The 16,824-nt window shown below is 54.4% G+C and overlaps 4 protein-coding genes across 4 annotated transcripts; 2 read left to right on the top strand and 2 right to left on the bottom strand.

The window, feature by feature from the left end:
- Positions 1 to 253: 253 nt before the first annotated feature.
- V2A60_002349 (uncharacterized protein) lies at positions 254 to 3,127 on the top strand (the record flags this gene model as incomplete). Its single annotated transcript, XM_083253700.1, has 3 exons — positions 254 to 453; positions 506 to 699; positions 756 to 3,127. The coding sequence occupies 3 exons, from the start codon at positions 254 to 256 to the stop codon at positions 3,125 to 3,127; spliced, it is 2,766 nt and encodes a 921-aa protein (XP_083109826.1).
- A 272-nt stretch (positions 3,128 to 3,399) lies between these two features.
- On the bottom strand, positions 3,400 to 5,112 carry V2A60_002348 (FAD-dependent oxidoreductase; the record flags this gene model as incomplete). Its single annotated transcript, XM_083253699.1, has 4 exons — positions 3,400 to 4,167; positions 4,234 to 4,632; positions 4,695 to 4,918; positions 5,001 to 5,112. The coding sequence occupies 4 exons, from the start codon at positions 5,110 to 5,112 to the stop codon at positions 3,400 to 3,402; spliced, it is 1,503 nt and encodes a 500-aa protein (XP_083109825.1).
- Positions 5,113 to 7,021: 1,909 nt separating this feature from the next.
- Positions 7,022 to 8,353, bottom strand: V2A60_002347 (uncharacterized protein; the record flags this gene model as incomplete). The annotated part of the gene is made up of 3 exons (XM_083253698.1): positions 7,022 to 7,645; positions 7,712 to 8,293; positions 8,342 to 8,353. The coding sequence occupies 3 exons, from the start codon at positions 8,351 to 8,353 to the stop codon at positions 7,022 to 7,024; spliced, it is 1,218 nt and encodes a 405-aa protein (XP_083109824.1).
- Positions 8,354 to 14,453: 6,100 nt separating this feature from the next.
- On the top strand, positions 14,454 to 16,318 carry V2A60_002346 (uncharacterized protein; the record flags this gene model as incomplete). The annotated part of the gene is made up of 4 exons (XM_083253697.1): positions 14,454 to 14,459; positions 14,545 to 14,620; positions 14,683 to 16,001; positions 16,157 to 16,318. 4 exons carry the CDS (start codon positions 14,454 to 14,456, stop codon positions 16,316 to 16,318), a joined length of 1,563 nt encoding a protein of 520 aa, XP_083109823.1.
- Positions 16,319 to 16,824: the final 506 nt, after the last annotated feature.

Genomic DNA, 16,824 nt, shown 5'->3' with positions numbered 1-16,824 from the left:
CGTGTCCGTACGGAGCAGACTCGCGCGGCCGCGGTCGCGCCACCCGGCCACGAAAAGTAGGACGCAGCGTCCTTTTGTGCTGTCCGCATGGTCAGCCAGTTTTGACCCCGTCCACAAGACGTGGCACTCGACCATTCAAGAGCCACATTTGGGCCCTAGCTGAGGGGAACGCACCGGATGTCGTGCCTATAAGACGGCTGACGTGTCTGCTGGCCGGCATGAAGCTACAGCCATCTGCTCTGCTGCCGGTAACATGCTCTGTGAAGCATTCCGGCGGGCGCTCCGCCGGCGACCGGCCAAGAGCCAGGGACGTTCCGCGCACCAGAGTCGCAAGGACTCGTACAGAGTCAGCCGAAACGTGGTCGTTATCAAGTTCAGCCATACGCTTCCCTTTGACGGGGACTGTGCGGAGACGAGCGAGGCAACCGGATTTGTCGTGGATGCCAAGAGAGGGTACAGATGCAGAATCCCGCGGCAGGTCGGTCTGCTGATCCGTGCGTTCTAGCTACATTCTCACAAACCGACACGTGGCCGGCCCGGGACCGTTCTGGGGCTTGTGCATTTTCGGCCAGGAAGCGGTCTCCTGCCGGCCTCTCTACATCGACCCCATTCACGACTTTGCCTTTCTCAAGTACGACCCGGAAGGCGTTCAAAATACGAAGATAGACGGCCTGGGGCTCAGTCCAGATGGCGCATTCGGTAATTGACCCACCGGCACCCGGCGCAGTACGGAGGAAGTCTAACCATTCGTGTAGTCGGCCAGCCGGTACTTGTGGTCGGCAACGACGCCGGCGAGGCCACCAGCATCATCGACGGCGCGATCAGCCGGGTAGACCGTAACGCCCCGGAGTATGACGGGCCGTACAGTGACTTCAACATCAGCTATTACATGGCCAACATGAACCTGAGCGGCGGCATATCCGGCAGCCCAGCCTTGGGCGAAAATGGCCTCGTGCTGGGGATGGTGTCCGGGGGGATGACGAACGGTGCGATATGCTTCATACTGCCGACAGGCCCTGTTCTGCGAACCCTGAACCGTCTACGCCAAGGTCAGCACGTCGCCCGAGGCGACATTCAGTGTCGGTTCACGATGAAGGCGCTCCACGAGTGCAAGGGCTTGGGACTGGGCTCGGAGTGGGAGGAAAGATTCCGCAAGCTGATCACGCCGTCCGGCGGGCTGCTCGTCGCGGAGACAGTCCTACCGGGCGGTCCCTCCCGCGGGAGGATTCTCCCTGGCGACATTCTTCTCGAGGTGAACGGGGCGGCCGTGCTCCGGTTCGACGAGCTTGAGAATGCGTTCGACGAGCATGTGGACGAGCAGGTTTCCGTAAGCCTGCTCCGGAACGGGGAGCTGGTTCTCGGCATGGTCAACGTCGTCAACCTCTACGACGTCACGCCGAAACGTGTGGTGTCGTATGCAGGCCTCTTCTGCCATGACGTATCATACGTGCAAGCCGTCCGCGCGTCCGTGGCCGCTCGTGGCGTCTATGTTGCGGAGTCCGCGGGGCCGCTGACGATCGGCGACGGCGAGCCCGGCTGGGTCATCCACAGCCTGAACGGGCAAGTGATTCACAGTCTGGAAGAGTTCCTGGATCGGTTGACGATGTTTCACAAGGGCCAAAGCGTCGTGGTGACGTACGCCCGTCTCGAGAGCCTTTATCGACGCAGCGCCTCCGTCCTGACGCTCTACGCTCCGAGCGGCATCACCGTGTTCTCCGAGGATGATGCGACGGGTCTCTGGCGCAGCGCCACGATGCATCTGCGCCCGTCGCCGCCGCCGTCGTCGCCACGCATCGGCTACTTGAACAGGATCTCGCCCCACGCCCGGTGTCCGGCCATCATAGCCAATTTGGTCCACGTCGAGAGCCGGGCGTATCTGTCCCTGGACGGCTACCCGGCCACGCTGGCTCGAGGGATGGGCGTCGTCGTTGATGCCGAGGCGGGCCTCGCCGTCGTCTCACGGAGGGTTGTGCCGCACAAGGCATGCTATCTAAGAATAACATTCGGCTCGTCGGCGGAGGTGGCGGCGCGGTGCGTGTTTCTGCACGCACATCACTGCTACGCGATCATTCAATTTGACGCCTCGTCGGCGCCAGGTGGCGTCGACGGCGTTACGCTCGACCAGCGCCGGCCGCACAGCGGCTCCGAGGCCAGCCTCATCTACTTCAGCGGACCGGAGCAGCTGCTGCGGGGTGACGCTGTACAACGGTCGGTCGTGCTCACGCGCCCGGCGCCTCGCCCGAACACGCCGTCCCTCAGATGCCAGCCGGTCAATGCGGATCTGCTCGGGCTCGAGGAGGCTTCCGAGGTGCAGCGCGCAGACGGTGTAGTCGTGAGCTCGGACGGATCGGTCCAGGCCATCTGGATGCCCGGCATAGGCGGCCTGCCGGCGGCGAGCTTGTCCAAGTCGCTGTCCCGCTTCGCGCACGATTCCGCGCCCGACCTTCATGTGATACCCGCGGAGATGGAGGTCATCTCGACACGTCAAGCGCGGATCATGGGTGTGCCGGAGGACTTTCTCCTATCTGTTGCAGAGTCGACCTGCACTTCTAGCATTTTCATGGTGAGACGAGCCTTTACCGCCCAGCTGACGGAGGGTGATGTCGTGTTGGCGTTGGACGAGACATTGCCCACGTGCTGGGGGGATTTTGAGGTGAGCCATCCTCGCGCTATCCCTGCACGCGTGTGGCGGCACGGCGCAGCGCAGGAGCTCGAACTGAAGAGTATTCGAGTGGATGCTCTGGAAACAACTCGCTGTGTTGAGTTTTGTGGGGCATCGATCCAGCCCACGCCTCTCACCGTCCGCCACTGGCTGAGCCCCGACCAGGCCCTGGACGCTTACGACATTTATATCACGGACGTGCGGGCGGGATCGACCGCGGCCCTGTATTCCCTGCCAAAGAAGGCATTCGTCACCAAAATCGACGGCGAGCTGCTGCGAGACTTCGATGCCTTCGTGGCCGTGGCCAAGAGCCTCTCAGACGGTCGGGTCTTCACCATGACGACGGTGACGCTCAACGGGTGCGAGGATGTCTGTGTTCTACAGTCGAACGAAGAGCACCATCCCTTCGCGGAGTGGACTTTCGACGGCGCAGAGTTCGTGAATAAAACATTGTATCCCTCATAGCATGCTAGCAGCCATAGACCTAACGCCTTGCCGCGGCACACGATAGACCAGCGACGTTGGGCGGGCGGCTCGCTGCCTCGGTCCGGCCTTCTCCGGGTGCTAAGTACTACCCGTCGCGATCGTCTGGACAGAGCTTAACTCTGATCCCCGCACTGCTGGCTGCCAATATATTTGCCTTGGTTTTGATCGGCAGAAGGAAACATTCTTATTTAGTATGTAGGACTACATCTATGCGTAGAGTGGAGTGCTCATCGCAGGTCCCCAAAATGCCTTCAACAGCCAGACCACTGCCAGAGCGCGTGAATAGCCCCGCCTGACTTTGTCGCCGAAGAGCTGCGAGCGCAAGCAAAATACAGCCCGGCAGCGACCACAGGACAGGCAGCAAGCACCGCGAACATGCTCAGCAGACGACCCTGGCCCTCGCTCCCGCGCACGCGCTCGGCATACGGCCCGTTGCTGAACACGACCCGTGAATACCTAGTCCGCCACCCCAGGGAAGGAAGACGCACGCGCATAAATTCCTGTAGCGTCTTGCGAAGTCCATGGATCGTGGACCCAGATGTTCGCATCTCAAGGTAGTTCTGCATCGCCAGGTCGTTGGTCGTGTGTGCATCTTTCCAACGGCTGGAGGAATATTCTGCCAGTGCCTGCGTGCGTGTCCTGGCAGCTTCGATGGACGAGGCAGCCCTCCCTTCGCAGGGAGCCGCGTCTGCCGCCTGCGCGTGCTTGTCCAGCACAGAAAATAAAACACGGACGTCCTCCATGCCCTCGTTCGTGCCCTGGCCATAGAAGAGAGCCATCGCGTGCGCCGCGTCCCCGAGGATGACGCCGGAGGACCCGAAATGGTATGGCTTACATTTAATGCTGATTATGGACTGGTGCGGGCCCTGGCTCAACGAACGGATCAGGTCCGTGTCGGAGATGCGATCTCGGACGCCTGGAAAGTTTGTATCAAAAAACTGAGGAATCTGGGATTCGTCGGCTCGTAAAGAAGCGAAACGACCCGCCGGCATGAAGAGGGTGCAGGCAAATGAATCATCCTGCGCTAGTCAGCAACGACAAAAAAAGACGTTTTCGCCGCGTGATGAGCTGTCAGGTGGCTTTACCTTGCTGGGAACGGCGATGAACATGGAATCTCCTGCGGGCCAGATGTGCAGGTGGTCCGGTGAGAACCTCCAGGCGCACGACCCATCGGCCTGTGCCTTGCCAGACTTCATGCGAAACTCGCACCAGAGCACATCGAGGTACTCATGCCGGTAGTCCATGCGAGAGACCTTCGTCATGTTGTGCCGGACGGTAGAGTGCGCGCCGTCGGCGCCGACCATGATATCGAACCTGACCTCTGTGGTCTGGGAAAGCCAGTCTCTGTCCTCAAACAGCGCCCTGCCACTGTGAAAATCGGCACTGATGAGCTTGTGGTTGAAGAATAGTTTTACATTGGGCAGAGCATCGAGGGAGTCAAGGAGTGCTGCGACCAGAGCTGTCCTATCGATGGCGAGGCCGGTCTGCCGCATTCGGTGGTTAGTATGATATGCGCGTTTCTCTGCTTTGACCGGTAGCCACTCACTCCCCCGAGAGCGTCTAAACCCTGTGACGATTGGAGGAGGCCCCCGAATGCGCTCTTTGCGTGAATCATTCTGCCTCGCAGACATACAGAGCTAGCAACGACACGTTGGAGAAGCTCTGGCTGGCCGACATGACGCAGGGTGCTCATGCCGCGCTCCGAGATGACGAGGTTGACAGGCTGTCCAGGACCGAGAGAGCCGCCCGCAGAATCACGAAGATATGTGTCTTGTTAGGAGTCGGATCAAGATGAGTACGGTATCTGAGTGGCTGCAATCAAGCTTGAATGCGAGCATTGACGAGTACATACCTGGACGTAGCTCATAAACCGCGACGGCGAAGCCTCGCTGAGCCGCATACAACGCAGCTAAAGCCCCGACCGGACCAGCACCAACAATGACCATTCTCTGTGACTGCGTCATGATGGAGGTGGGATCAAGGTGGAGCCTGCTGGGTGTGCGGTCGCGTGTCTGCAAGAACTGCTGATGTGAGGAAGTAAATGCGACGGGCGCGAGGAAGCAACATTCGACGCGTTCATTAAATGTGCGTGTTCGTGGAGTGTCATCAAGCTCAACACATTTCCAACACACATGGATTCACATCGCGCGAAGTTTGCAGCTTTTTCAGGGTCGACAATGGCTCCGCATTGTTTTCTGGCTGCTCATGGCACGTCATGCGCTTTTGGACACAGCTCTCCTTCCGCCCGGAGGCATATTCCGGATGAACGTGCTTTGCGACTTCCGCGGCAATTAAGATTACTGGGGTGCTCGTATCAATGGCAAATCACGAACTGGACCCGAATCAAGTCCCTTCTCTGTCGCATGTTGCACGGGGAGCACTTTCAAATCGCCACTTTACCTCGCGGTGGACGAGACATACGACGCGCTTGTCACAGGCTCATCTGGCCATCTCGGCACAGCGCGTAACGGTATGCTAAGTCTGCCGTCGCTTTGCTTCAAGCCGCTTGGCGTCGACATCCTGCCGTTCGCGACGACGACCCGGGCCGGCAGCATAACATCAATGGACTTCAACTCATCCATCCTGTGCGGCAGCCGTATCAGGCATACAATCCACGTCGCCATTTTGCGCAAGCCTCACGTCGAAACGCATGCTACATTATCGAAACAGCGGCGAAGTTAGCGTCTCAGGTTGACAGTTTCGTGCTCGTTAGCACGACTAGCAGTTTCGGAGAGGCGTCGAACCCGGCTCCCGGGACCCCTGCAGCATGGACTGACGAGTCTGTGATACCTCAGCCTAAAATAAAGATAGGTATAGCGTGACAAGTCTTGTGGCAGAAGACATGGTGTTTTCTGATACAGAAGCAGACAGACCTCCCTATCTTGGCTCTGAAGTTGAGTCGTTTCTTCCCTGAGAGAGAGGATGACGAGGATCGCCGCGCAGCTACGGAAGACGGCAACGTTCAGGTGCTGGAGTTGACATATCGGCGAATGGATATCGCAGACGCGGTGACCGCGTGTGTTTGCGCCATGAGGAGGGCGAGAAGCATCGGATGGGGGAGGTACATCATAAGCACGCCGCCTCTGGTTTCCTGCGACGAGGAAGCATTGAGCGGCTGGGACCAAGATCCACAGGAAGTACTACACCGCGTTTATCCCGCGGCCGGGAACAGAAAAACTAGAAAGATTTGCATCGTCTGGACAGAGTGTACTATTCAAAAAAAAAAGCTATCAAGGAGTTTGGGTGGCAACTGAAATACGCCTTCACTTAATCGGTCGAGCTAACCGGACAAGGACACGGCTGGAGGGGCGACCTTGCGCATAAAGTCGGCAAAAGAAGCCACCAGGCGGTCACAGCCGGTGTTTGTACTCAGTCAGAGTAGGTGTCTTCGGAAGCATTCTTGCTCTCGCAATACGACATCGCGCATTCCGCTGCGGTTCAGATGCCTAGATAAACACTTTTGGGTCGTCCCAGCTAATGAAAGACTGTGCGCATTTTGTGGTGTTTGACCACTTGCCAGACTGGGCCAGCAGCTGTGGAACATAACTGGAGGGTTCGATGAGTTCATCTGGCAAAGCCTAGAGTATGAGCGACACTGTGTACTTACTTTAAGCACTGAACTCGAATTGGCACTCACTAACGAACGAGAGCAAATCTCGATAGTGGAACAATAGTCAGAAGAAAAACAAGAACACGGTCTCAGCGGGAAAAGCATGAGCGGGAGGCATCTAGTGTGGGCTATCTCGCACAGTCAAAGGCTGCCTGAGTGCATCGACCAGAAAACTTCTGTTCAAAAACTGCATCGGCCTGTGTTGTGTTCTGAATATGGCCCTTGGAAGCTAGACGCCAAATATCTACTTCCGCCTTCCTTCACTAGTAATGCAAGAAGAGTGTCGGCAGAGGATAGCCACCTGCTCTCGAGAACTCTGTCCACCATCTCTCGTCACTGTCTCGAGCCACCGGCACCCGTTTCCAGAGAGTAGTTCCCGCCATGCAGATGGATACCGGGCAATCACGCTCGGCCGGTACTGGTGGAAAGACGCCCATGAGCGGGTGAAGTAATCCGCTGAAAGAATTGTCAAAGTCGTAATCGAAAGAGTCCTTGTCGCTATCCATGTCACTGAACGCTCGAACAACTCTCGCGGTCCATCTAGATCCGGAAAGAACTTGTAGATGTTCTTCGCGAGCCAAAAATGCGGCGCTTCCAGATAAATAAAGGCCCTCGTCCTTCAACAATCCGCTCAATTCGACATACGCCTTGTCTCCGCTGTCATCATACGGCAACCCGGTCACATGCAGCTCATTCAACTGGCACCCAAGCTGATGCGAAGCCATGTCATGAAGTTCTGGGCCGGAGAGCGGTACAAGCTCGGTGGAAAAGTTGACCAAGTCCAGTCTTAGCGATGTCAAGTTCGGAAGCAGCAGAGATCGATACATTTTCTCGTCTAGGTGCTTCCCATCGGGCGGTGCCCGTAAGGCCGCGAGAAAGTCAACAATCTGTAGCCACGTATAGCATCGAAACCCACCGCGGAGCAACGGAGATGAGGGGGGGCGTCTGCATACTTTGAGAGGCTGGTTCTGCTTCAAGTCGGGGTGATATTCAGCCTCAAGAGTGTGTTGCCGCTCCATATCGTCATAGTACCGAGCAATAATGCGCAATGTGATGTGCTTGATGGGTAAGCGGTAGCGCATTCCCAGATGTCCGAATTTCTGTAGGGTTTGCGGCGATGTAAAAACGAACTCGTTGCGTTGCCACAGGTATGCCGTGCCCTCCTCGTACATGACACGGCATGTCGCAAGAAAGTGGATCGCAATTTGGTTCCGCCTTCCCGCCTCGAGTTTGGAGAGATTCTCGGGGCAGAGTGGTGAGAGTGGATCTACGATGGGATGAGGGCTCGTCACAGCAAACTCGAGGATGCGCAGGAGTATTTCCACGGGGAGCCGCGCAGGGCTCACCATGCTACCGATGGTAGCGCTTCGGAGCATATGCTCTCGGGAAACTTCAGACCAGGCAACACCACTCTGTCTCAGCAGCCTCTTAAGGCACATGTTCTCTTTTACCAGCGCTTCACTCAATTGCCGATATGAGACATGACGTAGAGCGCTGGCTTGGTCGGCTTCATCTCGACACTCCCGTGGCATGACCTGCAATATGTCAGCGTTTGGGTTGTTTGAGCTCATATATCAGCTTACTTTGTTATTCATTGCGTTTTTGAGACCAATTTTTTTGCCTCGATCTCGCGTTTTCGATTCTTGGACATGGGCACGTTCAAAGACCATATGGACTTGCCCAAGAATAGATCGAGGGAGTTGCCTCTGAAGCAACAATCATTTTGGGTGTTTGTACTACTGTAATATATAAGTGCTGAATGTCCTGAGTATTACTGTATACTTAGGTATGCATACTGTATTGTAATATCTTTATTTCATCGGTGGCGTTGCCCATTGACTTGTGCGCCATATTCGACCGCCTGCTTCATCTATGTGCAGAGCTAAGCACACGTATATCCATGCCAGCATCTGGCTTTTTCAGACCCGCCACCCTCTGCGTCCGATATGCAGAATCGTCAGCCTTGTGCAAGTGTGAAGGAAGTTCTACAGCCGATGATGGAACTAGATCTGGTTAGTTATCTGGCGAGATGCTGTCGGATAACTCTGCCTCTGTTGGAGAGACAAGCAGAGCTGTGATTGCTGGATGTAATTAAATCATAAGCGTCAGAGAACCGAAGGCTGGCCAGCCTCCCTTAACCCCGGGTGGCTGGGGCGCCTTTCTCGAACCTAGATAAACGAAGATGACACCATCTTGCAGGACATGAGGGCAAGCTTGTCATGACAAGTCACTGCCTGCATGCTCTCATACAGAATTTAGCTAACTGCATCTCTAACTGCATCTCGTAACATGACGATGCAAGCCTGCAATGAACGCTTCAGGCGTCTCCATCGACGCCAGTAAGAACAGCTCCGCTGCTGGAGCCTAGTTACTTGACTCAAACAGCTTTGTGACGAGACAATCGCCGAGTCTATTGCTGCGATCTGCCCAGCATCAACGACGCTATCCCACGCTAGCTATGCTGGTCGACTTGCGCTATCTCCTCAATCCATGCAATGCCTCCCGTACGCCGCCTTCCGAACTAGGCACAGATTTGCCCATAAGTAAACGATCCCGCGACTAGATTGCCGCTCCATAGTAGAGCTCAGCCCGGATAGGCAGCCTGATCTCCGTTGCCTTGCGTGGCCCAATCTAGGTCTTGATTAGGAAGAAAATATCTTTCCCTGTCCACTCAGCGAGAAAAATCCCTTGCGAAATGGGAAGCGGAACGTACCAATGACATTGAAATCTGGAAGCCTCACGCCAGCCGGGCAATGCACATTCAGGTGCCAAGAACCAGCGGATGGATCCTGATACACCGAGGCCCTCGATCTGCCCGAGCCGCAGAGTCTTCGCCCGTATGACCCCACCTGCGAACCAATGCGTTCTGTTTCTTGCCATGATGCCTCAATGTGTCTTGATTAACACTTTTATCGGCTTCCTCGTTCATGAGAACCTGCATCATAGTTAGCTAGGAATAGGCCTGGCGCGTCTGCGTTACCTATTCGCTGTGTATGCCTACTACCATCGCGTTCAGGTCCGGAAAGGTCATGCCCGCAGGGCAGTGCTGCGTGACATGCCAAAGTGAGGATGCATCCTGGTGGACAAAAATTGCAGGGATGTATCCCTTCGCCCCCAGCAGTCTGATTTGGTTTGCCAAGGAAAGGCCTCGTTTCTTTGTGGCCGCCGAACGTTTGATTGCTTCAGCAGAAAAAAAGCGCGCCGCGATGAGAGCTCGCGCTTGGACATATTCTCCAGAGACAAAATCTAGAAACTGCTTTCCTATTTACATGATTATAGGATGAGAGGAGACAACAGCTCCCTTCGTGGTATGTCGTATTCGGAGGGGCTTGCGCCAGACAGCAGATAGCCACTCCTCATGTTGAACGGCGCGAATGGAAAGCAGAAGACCGCGGTTTGTGTGGTGGGTCTTCACTGTGCACTTATCGAGGGCGTAGAAAGTTGCTCCTCATGCCACTTTAGTAGCGGGCGCAGACAACACGAGCTGCGAAATGAGAGGCGAAAAGCTGCTGCTTGTGTCAGACATAGAAACCTCACAACAGGCGTTCGCAGCACACGCCAGGGGTTGCGGTAGTAAGCAAGGAACTGCTGAACAAGTCTAGGGTAGTGACAATGGGAGCGAAGGTGTCGTTTGCTTCGAGATGAATGTCGATCCAGTCACGCTTCTGGGTGGTGGAAAACGATACTGTTGACTCGAAATCATACAGCTGCCCATACAATGCCGCTCCATGGCAAGGCCGGATTTACGTTGCGGTAGACGAGTCTTCCAAGTATTGTGACCAGTTATCCGTGGGAGGTTTAAGGGGGGGCTAGCAAAGGGTGACTACTCATGAGCAGTTCAATTTCACTTTTCATACGTTTAGCGTCGGACTAGCTCCCGGTAGGTGCAGCAGTAGTAGACATGTATGGCAAGAGGAAACAAGGGTATCACGGTCTTGTACGTCTGACTTCAGCAAGTTAAACTGATCCTTTATTTAAAAAAAAAAAAAAAAAAAAAACACACAGCTATTGCTGGTGCGTAAAAAAAAATGCCCAGAAAAACCAGACGAGTAGAGCGCGTGAAGCCACAGCCACGTACTGGAAAAAGAGCAGATGGCATACAGGCGATGCTGAATCCATCTGGCGATTGAGCATGCCTGACACAAGCAACAGTCTCAATCACCAAACTACACGCCGACAGTTGAGCATGCCTGACACAAGCAACAAATCTCAACTGCCATGAATGACGTGCAGGCGATGCTAAATCCATCTGGCGATTGAGCATGCCTGACACAAGCAACAGTCTCAATCACCAAACTACACGCCGACAGTTGAGCATGCCTGACACAAGCAACAAATCTCAACTGCCATGAATGACGTGCAGGCGATGCTAAATCCATCTGGCGATTGAGCATGCCTGACACAAGCAACAGTCTCAATCACCAAACTGCACGCCGACAGTTGAGCATGCCTGACACAAGCAACAAATCTCAACCGTCATGAATGACGTGCAGGCAATGCTGAATCCATGTAGTGGTTGAGCATGCCTGGCACAAGCAACAGTCTCAACCACCACACAGAGAGGGAAAAACCCGGGCAATGCTGAAGTTCGGGGCGGGGGTATTTAAGCTGATTCAAAAGCATTTTGACAGGGAGCCCGAAGCTTCTCCCATTTCGGCTCCGCATGAGTGTCTGCCCAGCCTCCTCCCTCTGCAGAGTGTTGCGAACAAGTACCAGGGTGGACAGCGGGGCATTATTATGGGACTGGCCCGCTAAGCAGAAAGTCATAAAATGCTGACGACTGACCATGGAAGCGAATTCCGATGTGCTGCGGAGACGCAGAGTGAGGCCAGCCTAGTCCCTATACATTCATGGATTATACTTGGCGGGTCGGGCGCTGACCCATAACACAACGCAGGAGCTGCGCGGGCTTTTTTTCCCCCCTCATTCTAATGAGGCTAGGTCGCGCCGCAATTGCACCTACAATCGGACTGCACCGCTTACCGGGGAGTGCAAGTGCGATTTACGTCTGCAGTGACAAGCCGCTCCGCCAATTTGTGGCGCTCCTACTTCTACTTCAGCGCCAGGTTGGTTCGTGCGGCTACCCCTGCAGCCTTATTTGTGCCGACTAGGCCTTGCATCTGCCCTCTGGCGCCCAGTCATGGTGTTGCAACCATGTTGGCTCTCATGTTTTGAAAAATGCGCGATCAAATGCGGCGATGAAAAATTACGCCGCCATAAGCACGAACGCAGCTTCGCGATAGTCATTAACCCCTGTCGTAACTGAGCCCGTCAACAGAGGATGCACGTGCTCTACGGTCTGGGTGTCTTTCAGGCATGGTACGACTTTCACTCGCGATGGGCATAGAATACCTAGTGCGAGTCGGATCTTTTTATTTATCTGGACACATGTTGGATTTACTAAAAAAAAGTCACCCGCGATGTCGAGACGCGCCGGACCGTGTCGTTCGGCGTATGTCAAGCACGCCTGGCTCGTTGAGCGAGGCAGCTGCGAGGGTACATGGGCCTCTTTTCCATCAGCTTCCCCAAATCCAGCGAAGGAGCCTGCGGTACGCCTGAGAACCCGTTTCTTCACTTCGACGTGTTGTCGTTTGATCCACCGAAGCGAAGTCATCATCTGAAAAGCCGCCCAGGCTTTCCAGGTTTTCCTTCAAACAATCAATGGCTGCATCTGCTGCACCACCCACGCAAGTATCCATGTCATCTCGATCTGCACTGTCGCTACTAACGGAGCCCACAGTCGTCGCCGCGGCTTCCTCGTCTGGCGGGCACCCCGTCGAGAACCTGCGGACATTCTGAAGTGGTATGGCGTGTTTGGAGCACGGGCGCACGCGGGGCCTTTGCCTAGTTTGGTCGTATTCCCGAACCTATGGTCTATTGAGCAAATGTCTGCGTCGTGTGTTCTGGACACCCACCAGCCCGTCTATGTCAGGGAAAGTCAGACCCGGGGGACAATACTTCGCAATGTGCCACACACCGTGCGTTGGGTCCTCGTGCATGACGAGCACGCGAACGCTACCCTTGAGCCCTAGCTGTCGGGCCTTGTCGCGAAGACTAGGGCCGCGCTTACGTACGGCCTCTTTCTGTCGCTTAGAGTGTCTTGTCAGAGCTGCCATCCTGCGATATGATTTGCAGCACTGTTGAATGAGATGGTGGGATCTGGAGACGGCATCGCGAGATAATATGTATATTCTGGCTGAGCATCAACAGAGCAGAAATGTAAAGCTGTTTACTACATGGTGTGGCGTTGAAGCGATGGGAAGCAGAAACTCGCTGCTGTGGCAGGCCTGAGTGAGTGGTCTATGAGATATGCGAACGCCGAATCGTTCGATGCGATCCGCAGTCGTTTTCTGATCACCAGATCACTAGAAACACACCCGGCGTATAATCGAGAGGGGCACGACGTGGACCAAACGCCTGCCACGCCGCAACCTCGCCTCCCCCCTGGCTACCACTTGCCTAGACAGGCACTGTCAGTCTACCAGGTCTGGGTTTGGACGAAAGCCTGGCGGCATCTCTGCGGTGTAGAACACGAAGGCTCTTCGTCTCGTGAGAGGAGGCAGTGTCTATGAGGACCACAGAGACACGGCAACGAAATCGTGGCTTTCCGCCCACAGCGTCCAGCGGCTGGCCGAAAAGCCACTCCAGCAGAGCCATCACCCACGGCCAGCAGCTGGTGGCAAATACTTTGACTGGGCCTCCCTCCTCGACCGCGTTACACAGCGCAGTGATCAGCGACACCAAACTGTCCTCATCCGGGCAAGTATCCGTGAGGATATTAGAGGCGCGTTCTAGCCTGGCGTTGCGTCTCGGCCTAGAGATACGCCTTGGCTCACGATCATTACGCCGTTCTAATGCAGTCTGCCACTCGGAAACTAAGGAGCGGAATTGCGTTTTCGCACGAAACTCATTGGCAGGCAGCAGATTTTCGAGATGTAGCGACGAAGTGGCGCACGTCTGTGGGCCGTCTTGGTCTTCAAGTAATCTAGTCAGCACTACAGCAGTACTCTTTATTCCCAGGCTGCCGACAAGTGCAATGGACAGCCGGAGAAACTGTCGCCCCCTTTCTTGCTGTTTCAGGTGTAAAGTGACGGGCTGCCGGCCGTGGAAAGACTGAAGAGGGGAACAGTGAGCTACACCGGGGACAAGGAGCCTGTGACCCAGCCGAAGGCAGGCGTCTGTTGTCTGCCCGTTTTCTGTTTGCTGTTTACTCATGGTTTTACTGCTGATGCCGTCAAGCCAACAGTCGGACTCTCCAGCGCTTTTATATTTGTTTCTAGAGCCAAAATTCGCCGAGGTACACGGCAGCGCGGCAAAACACCAAAACCAGTCACTTTGGACGAGATGTCACAGTAATACAAGCTGTGTCATCCTAAGTGATGTACCTAAATTAGTACCTAGAGCCGGCTGCGAACGCTCTCAGATATGCTTTTTTCCAGCGATTTTGGCTGCTGGAATGCGAAAGCATGACCTGTTGCGTGACCTTTGCTATCACTGTGACCATTTCCAAATCCGCTTGACAAATGTTGAAAGAATTCTGCTTAGAGCACTCTTCAATCACAGTTAGCGCTTCAAATCGACCAAAATATCTGCTTCGCAAAGCAGGATACTGTACCTCAAGTCTACTGTACTGTGTTGTAGAAGTACTGTTTAGCATACCGGTAGGTACCAACTCATCTCCCAACATTCATCGCCATGAAGGTATCCCCTCTAGCGTAGTTTAGTGACATACTGTATCGATGCGACTATGATCAACAAAATAATCCTGACATGGTCCCTCGGATAGACGACCAAATTTGCCACAGCCCAAAAGGGCCACGCGGAGCTTCTAGTCACCCATCGGCAGTGTAAAGCGTTTAATGGTAAGTAAATGCTCTTTCTAGCCTTATAGATAGCCCGAGGTCTGAGACTAAATTTTCGTCAGCTTCTCCTTCTCCATTTGTACCCTCGCCGCTGATGGTTCCCTTCAATATCAATCTCCACCTCGCAGGTGTTCTTGCAGCTGCGGCTTCTGCGCTGGCTGGCTTCAACCCGGAATCTGGCCAGAATGTCGCTATCTACTGGGGTCAGAACGCGGCGGCTAATAGTCCAGAGAGTCATAACTCTCACCAAGAGCGACTTGCATACTACTGCGACGAAAGAAGCATAGACGTCATCAATATAGCTTTCATTACCGGCATTACCCCGGTTACTGTCGACCTAGCCGATGCTGACAGATCAAAGATTGAGGAAGATATCAAGATCTGCCAGAAGAAGGGCAAGACTATTCTGATATCTATGGGCGGTGGCTTACCTGCCTCAACAAACTGGAATAGCACCTTTGGCGCTGAAAAGTCTGCGCAGCGCATCTGGGACATGTTTGGCCCCGTACCTTTAGACAACATTGACCGTCCATTCGGCTCAGCTGTCGTTGACGGCTTCGATTTTGATTTCGAGTCCCCCATCAACAACCTTCCTGCTTTTGCTGGCAAGCTGCGTCACCTCATGGACACCGTTACTGATAGAAAGTTCCTTCTCTCTGCCGCTCCGCAGTGCGTCAACCCCGATGTGAATCTTGCCACTACTCTGGACGCGATTCCCTTTGACATGGTTCAGATTCAGTTCTATAATAATCCCTGCGGCATAGACAAGGCTCAAGAAGATGCGCCGAGTCAGCCTTACTTCAACTTCGCTGTCTGGGACAAATGGGCACAAAAGAGCAGAAACCCAAAGGTCAAGGTTTTAATGGGTATTCCTGCGAGTAATGCTGCTGGCCGCGGCTACACCGAAGGTTCTAAACTGAAGGCAGCTATAGACTGGGCCAAGAAATACCCTTCTTTCGGTGGTGTAATGATGTGGGACATGGCTCAGCTATACACCAACAAGAAACTCCTTCAAGAGGTTGTCGAAAATCTCGGTGGTGGTAAACAGTCGCCCATGTACCAAGTCACCTCCTCTGTTTCTATAGACAGCGCCAAGGCTCTGAGTAGCTCCTCTCCTCTCTACGTCGGGCGCTGGCAGCCGCTACGAGGCCAGATGGTCATGGATCTGGCGGTTGTCTACGGGAAAGAAGTGACGAACCTGTTCAATTCCCAGATGTGGAATCCCGAGGTGCGCGACGTGGATGTGATCTGGCCGAAATCTACATACACTGTACCATACTTGACTCCGCTGCCTACAGCCGCCTTGTCTGCCTCCATTTCGTGGTCGTCCGCCTCCACTGACTCCCTCACGACTACGATGTTCCTCAAATTCCCAGCTTCCGTCAGCCAATATGAAACCAGCCCGAGGGCCGACCCTTCTCTCTCGCCCAGCACAGCCACAGAAACCATCGCTACTAAGAACACATCAGCATCCTCGGCCGCATCCGTTTCAAATTCTGTTTCAATGGGTAGCTCACCGTTGAGTGTAACGTCTAGTTCGACGTCAAGTCCAGAGTCAAGTCCAGCGCCGAGTTCAGCGTCGACTTCACCATCAAGTTTACCATCAAGTTCGACCTCGAGTTCCACATCAAGTTTACCATCAAGTTCGACCTCGAGTTCCACATCTATTTTGGCCTCCAGTTCAACCTCTACGTCTAGCTCGACGTCTAGTGCGGCACCAAGTCCGATGACAACAGGGCTCATTCAGGAAGTTTGCAGTTTATGCTCTGTTACCGCGGGGAAGGTGCCGAATTTTTCTTGCCGCTGCGGCGGCATCCTTATTGACGGAGATTTGAACAACTATGTATGGAATGACCAAGGCGTTCTCAAGGCTGGTCACGGGTCAGTGTCTTTTCTAACTCAATCCATTGACTGGCTGTACTAACAACAAAGCAGTGGTAGATTTGCAAATTCCTGCGCAAATCCTGAAATCTTCAATCCCCCAATTTCGAACTTCAGGTTGCTGGCGGCGTGCAAAGGTGCTCCGCCAACCGGAGCCAACAAGGTATTGCCATTACAACACCTGGATCTAGGTAAGTATAAGAATCCAACAGAAGTCAACCAATCTAATAACTGCAGGACCAATCATTCGAGTGATATATGACGGAGAGTATAAATTTCAGCTCGAGGACGTGTGATGAAAAATTTGATCCCTTTTTTAGAAC

Source organism: Cordyceps javanica, chromosome 1 (genome assembly GCF_051103115.1).
Source record: "Cordyceps javanica chromosome 1, complete sequence".
In the NCBI taxonomy this organism is placed as follows: domain Eukaryota; kingdom Fungi; phylum Ascomycota; class Sordariomycetes; order Hypocreales; family Cordycipitaceae; genus Cordyceps; species Cordyceps javanica.
The sequence above is the reverse complement of the archived record's forward strand: the minus strand, read 5'-3'. Positions and strand labels throughout refer to the sequence as shown.